Genomic DNA, 5,391 nt, shown 5'->3' on the forward strand with positions numbered 1-5,391 from the left:
AGTCATAACTCCTGAACAATTACACAAAAGAGAATGACAATTTGATGGCAGTGGCAGAGCCCATCTTCTCACTGGTTTGTCAGAGACAGTGTGGGCTCGCATTACTTCTCCGCACAATTAAATATTACCATCTTACCCCGATTCCCCAGATGTGCTGTATGTTACCTAGAAAAATCTGTCATCTTTAACCATAGATGACTCCGTCTTGTTGTTTTTCTCTCTGAAACTTTAAAGTGYGCATGAAAAACAACTTTTTTACCAAATTTGAGAGTCTATTTTTTTTCCATTGCCCCTAAAACTCAGAGGGAGCGTTTGGATGACATGGCTCCTGTGGTGAAGCCTGGAGAGATTTAAAATTAAAAGCTTCAATGAGACCCACATCCAGTCCTCACTCAGTGCCAATAATGTGGCCTGATCATCATACTTGAAGCAACAATGAGGTTATGTGGAAGAATTGTGAACAATTAATTTCATACATGCTGTAGACAGCTCTCAGAACAGTCTGAGTTTGGAGAAACAGAGTTTAATTCTGATCCGACTCATAACAGCTAGTGTCAACAAGTTGTCAACATGTTTTCTTAAACCAACTGCCATCTTGAAAGTTATCCTTGCAGTTATTGTGAATGCTATTTTATAACCTTTTACAATGCCACCAACTTTGCATTATATACATAGAGTCATGTGCACACTAAAAACTGCTGGGTTATTTTTAAAACTTGATTAAAGTTGTTGGATCAAAGGTTCAKTTAATTAGATAAAATATTTGGTCAAATATTTTAGCCTCGTGCTTGGGTCAGATAAACTGCGGTCATTGTTGCCATGTTGACCCAGTTGTATCTAACCAGACTGCAGCCTGAGCAAAACCAATATGGGTAAGTTGGTAAAAAAAAACAACATGAACATTAAACTTTGTTGGCTTAGTTAATAACCAAAGTTTGCACTAAAATGAATTTGCTTTCTAAAAGTAATATTAGTGGGTTGGGATGACACGGTGGCTCAGTTGGTAGAGCTGTTGCCTTTCAGCAAGAAGGTTTGCATGGTCAAATCCCAGCCGGGGAGAGTTTGCTTGTTCTCTCTGTGCAGGTTTCCTCCAGGTACTCCAGTTTCCTCCCACAGACCAAAAACACGGCCGTTAGTCTAAATGCTAACATTAAGTTGTGAGTAAGAGAGTGAATGGTAGTTTGTCTCGGTGTGGTCTTCTGAAGGAGTTGTGACCTGTCCAGGGTGTACCCCACCTCAAGAACTGTGACTGCTGGGTATGGGCACAAGTGCCTCCTGGGACTCTGAAAGGAAGAAGAGGGTTAAGCTGATGGATGTTAGTGAGTTACCAGGCTAATGCTAACATCTGTTAGCACCAACCAGGTGGCATTATCCCAGTTTTATTTATCTAATCCAATTTTGTTAGTAAAAGATTTAACTCAATGTGCTGGGTCAAACCCTGTTGAGCTAAAGTGATAGAGGTTTAGCTCAGTCCAAATTACATTTTTTGAGAGTGTTCAAACTTACCTGTCTAATCAGGATTTGATTATTTTTCTCCAAACTGAGACTCATCGCAGGGCTATTTACAATAGATATGCTATCAGTTGTTCACAAACCTTTACTCAGATCCCCATGCCACAATTCTTTGAAATTTTGCAAAGGACAAAATTATAACTTTTTTTTTTTTGGTGGTGGTGGCGGAGATTGGGGATGAAGTTTCAAAATATTTTAATGAACAAATGTCAAAAAGTGTTTTTTTTTAAAGAACAAAGCTTTAGTACAGCACCAAACTCAGCTCAGGTTACATTCCCAGGGGCTCAGACTGTGCCGGTGTCATCTTTTGTTAAATTCTCAGGCTGGGGTCAGCATGGCAGGCCTCAAGAGAGACAAAAACAGGTTTTCAAGAACTACTCTAAAACATACCAAATTAACAAAAAGAAACTTATTAATGTAAAAGGTAGAACATGATATTAACTTGCTCAGCACCTCACCATGATGAACACAGCAAGATAAGAGTCCACTTTCCCATTTTCAGCATGTCACCTGCTCTGGGAAATGTTTGTGAAGACATCGGGTCAAATGTGAAACGACCAACTTACTGAAGAAGCAAATCAAGCCATGTGACCAACATTTTCAAATGTGTATTGCAACACACAATATGGCAACAGATGATTAAGACTAATTCATGAGAAAACAGCAACACTAATGCATCACCCTTTTCTTGTTACCTGCTCATTTGCTTTGCTTTACCCTCACTGCTGTTGCTCAGTCTCCACAAACAAAATCCACCCAAAAAGCAGCCTTATTAGGGCTTTATAAAACAAGCACTGGAAAGCAAAAAGGACATTCATTGACTTTAATGGGATGAACTGATCAACCATATCTAATAGAAATCATTGCCCCTGGCAAAAGCTGCTGTGGAATCAAATTAGACTTGGAACACAAAGCTTTTACGGCTTCTTCGAAAACTCTAATTCAATCTGTTTAGTATAGAGAAGAGACGGATAAGTCCGAATTAAAGAAAATAAAAAAAAGTTTGTATGTTCTATTCAAATACAACAGGTAGGTATCTGAGGTGATGTTAGATTGATTAAAAAAGTCAGAATACATCAAAACACAAATTAATAAACTCATGTATTCATGTAAAATACCACAAACCAATAATAATAAAAAACATAAACTGGTTCAAATTCAGAGTTCAACAAAGAAAATGTCTGATTCAAAGCAAACAGTGTGCGTGCCATGACGTGCCTTTGGATGAGGCGCTGCGCACTGGGAGGCAGAGACTTTCTCGAAAGTCCAAATCAAACTGCAAAGAAAGTGGTCGGGTATAAAATATCACGTGGAGAAGAGAGAGAGAGGAAACTGATTTATAAGCTCGCATTTTTTAATCCCCTCTGTTCGAGAAGGCGAGTCTCAAAGTTACCTCAGAATGGGCAGTCTTCCCTCAGACGCATCCGGACCACAGCAGCATCGGGTCATGGAGAGGTGTCCCTAAACTGACCGAGTAGGGGCATTTCGACTTTTAACAGCAGATTTTTTAAAAGTATTTATATAGTATCTGAGTCCAATTCAAATTGCCTTGTCAGACTTTTCATAATTAGGACATATGAATAGGTCTTTGATTGCTCAATCTGCAATGTGCTCGGCACGTGGTGACGTATCCCTCGCTGCCACTTACTGCTGCGCGTCAGAAATGATATTTTATATTCATATTGTGTCCAAAACACACCTTAAGTCTGTTTGTTAAATGAAGGATAAATGTCATTTGGTCTTATCTCACAGGTCTAACTCGTGTTTCCCAAAGCGCGTAACTGCGCTGCAACTTTACGCACGGGCACATAACCTCTCTTTTGCTCCTTTCTCCATCTTCTCTCCAGCCGATGTGCGCGGAGGCATCACCTAAAGAACACACGCGCTTCTTAGGTTTTGGTCAGCTGGACAGCGACCCCCCACCCAGCGCAGCACCTCAGACCGGCTCTTCCGCCAGAACCCGCAGGGGTCCGTGAGAGCATCGCGCCGGCGTGGACTTCGCACGCACACCGCCGAGAAGATGAACATCCAGGTCCAGCCAGAGCACAAGCTCTCCTCGGTTGCCCCGCTCAAACAGTGCAACGTTGAGAAAAAAGAGGTAGAATTGATATTGGTGAAGGACCAGAACGGGGTCCAGTACACCAGCACCTCCATCATCCCCGCGCCGGCTCTGCGCGCCGGTTTGCCCGGAACCGCCTCCGAGGACGAGCGAGAAACTTGGGGCAAAAAAATAGACTTTCTCTTGTCGGTTATTGGCTTTGCGGTGGACCTGGCCAATGTTTGGAGATTTCCATACCTCTGTTACAAAAACGGTGGCGGTAAGCAGTGTTTTTATTTATTTATTTTGTCGATTAATGTGCGTAAAATGAATCATAAAAGTCAAAATTGGCGTCCAGTTTGATTGCTTGAAACATAATAATAATAATAATAATAATAATAATAATAATAATAATAATAATAATAATAATAATAATAATCAGATTCACCTTCTGTAAATGGCAGTTAATATTTTTGACAAAACTATAAATATATTGAAGTATTCAGGCTTTTCATACTTAACAGGTTTCAAATTCGTCTTGTTTAAAATTTCATCCAAAGGCAAAAATGCATCTACTCCTAAGTTACTAAACAGAAGATTTAGAGAGAGCAGATAATTATTGTTGTAGCTAATTTTAGCTCCTTTACTGTAACTTCCTTTAATAGTCCCACGTGTATAAATAGGGAAGTGCATTTAGCTTTGATGGTGAAGAGAAGGAAAAAAACATTTTATCTATGCATTTTTTTCACACTATGGCACAACCTAAACTACATCTTATAAATTGTCACTTATTAGTCATGAAAACGAACCGTAATCATGAAGAAAACTGAAGTAACTGAACAGAAATTATAGTTTTAAAATAGAATATCTGACAAGAAAATCACTTCTTCAACTGTGAAAAAGTGTTCTTTAATATGTTTTTATGGATCTTCGTGTGTGATAAAAGACTCTCCAAATGGGAAGTTAAAGTGTTTAAAGTGATTTCTATGCTTTTTAATCTTTGAAAAGAATCTGTTTGTTTGGAAAGATGTGCTCACTAACTGATCTGATCTTTTCTGCAGAGGGTTTCTGATAACTCATGGTTTCATTCTTGAAAACCTGATCTAAAAAGCTGTTGAGCCCAGTGTGTTGAACCAACAAAAGATTGTTTTAGTGTTTTTTGGTGACAACAGAGTGCTCACTAGAAGCTGTGTCTGGTCCTCTGTTTGCTTTTGTATCTATTCAAATGGAAAAAATCAACATGTTTTTGCGCGTCCTCTTGGGTGTCAACCTTACCACTGTCCTGTGAAACACATTGGCCCTCAGCGAAATTCATTCATTACTGTGAATAATGTGTCACTTGTGATGGACAGCGTCAGGACCAATTTAATTATATGAGGCTGTTTCCTTGTTGGTGGATGTGCTTCTGAAGCACAGCATGAAAACAGCTTTGAGCCTCCCCACCAGCATGCTATAGTTTATTTTTCCAAGAATGTCATGCCCCCCCCCCCTTGCCACTCCTGTTTCCCTTTTTCTTTTTTATTTATTTATTTATTGCTCGCACTAACAGTTGTATCAATACGATGCACATTTAAAAGGCTACAAATGAAATAATAATGAAAAAAGTACAAAAGTATTTTAGTGGGATTTCTGTCTTTCCAGGTGCCTTCTTGATCCCCTATGTTCTCTTCTTGGTAATTGCGGGGATGCCATTGTTTTACATGGAACTCGCCTTGGGCCAGTATAACAGGGAAGGAGCTGCAACAGTTTGGAAAATATGTCCTGTCTTTAAAGGTGATTTGTAACACAAGCACACACACACACACACACACACACACACACACACACACACACACACACAC

At 39.6% G+C, this 5,391-nt stretch overlaps 1 protein-coding gene across 1 annotated transcript in view; it reads left to right on the top strand.

Annotated features, from left to right (window-relative positions):
- Positions 1 to 2,679: 2,679 nt before the first annotated feature.
- The window catches only part of slc6a2 (solute carrier family 6 member 2), a 26,331-nt gene continuing 23,619 nt past the window's right edge, over positions 2,680 to 5,391 (top strand). The window contains exons 1-3 of the mRNA XM_014007977.1: positions 2,680 to 2,986; positions 3,360 to 3,830; positions 5,192 to 5,323. Coding sequence (XP_013863431.1) covers positions 3,533 to 3,830; positions 5,192 to 5,323 — 430 coding nt within the window. The 5' untranslated portion in view covers positions 2,680 to 2,986; positions 3,360 to 3,532. The remainder of the gene's footprint in view (positions 2,987 to 3,359; positions 3,831 to 5,191; positions 5,324 to 5,391) is intronic.

The sequence above is a fragment of the Austrofundulus limnaeus genome, unplaced genomic scaffold (genome assembly GCF_001266775.1).
Source record: "Austrofundulus limnaeus strain Quisiro unplaced genomic scaffold, Austrofundulus_limnaeus-1.0 Scaffold46, whole genome shotgun sequence".
In the NCBI taxonomy this organism is placed as follows: Eukaryota; Metazoa; Chordata; class Actinopteri; order Cyprinodontiformes; family Rivulidae; genus Austrofundulus; species Austrofundulus limnaeus.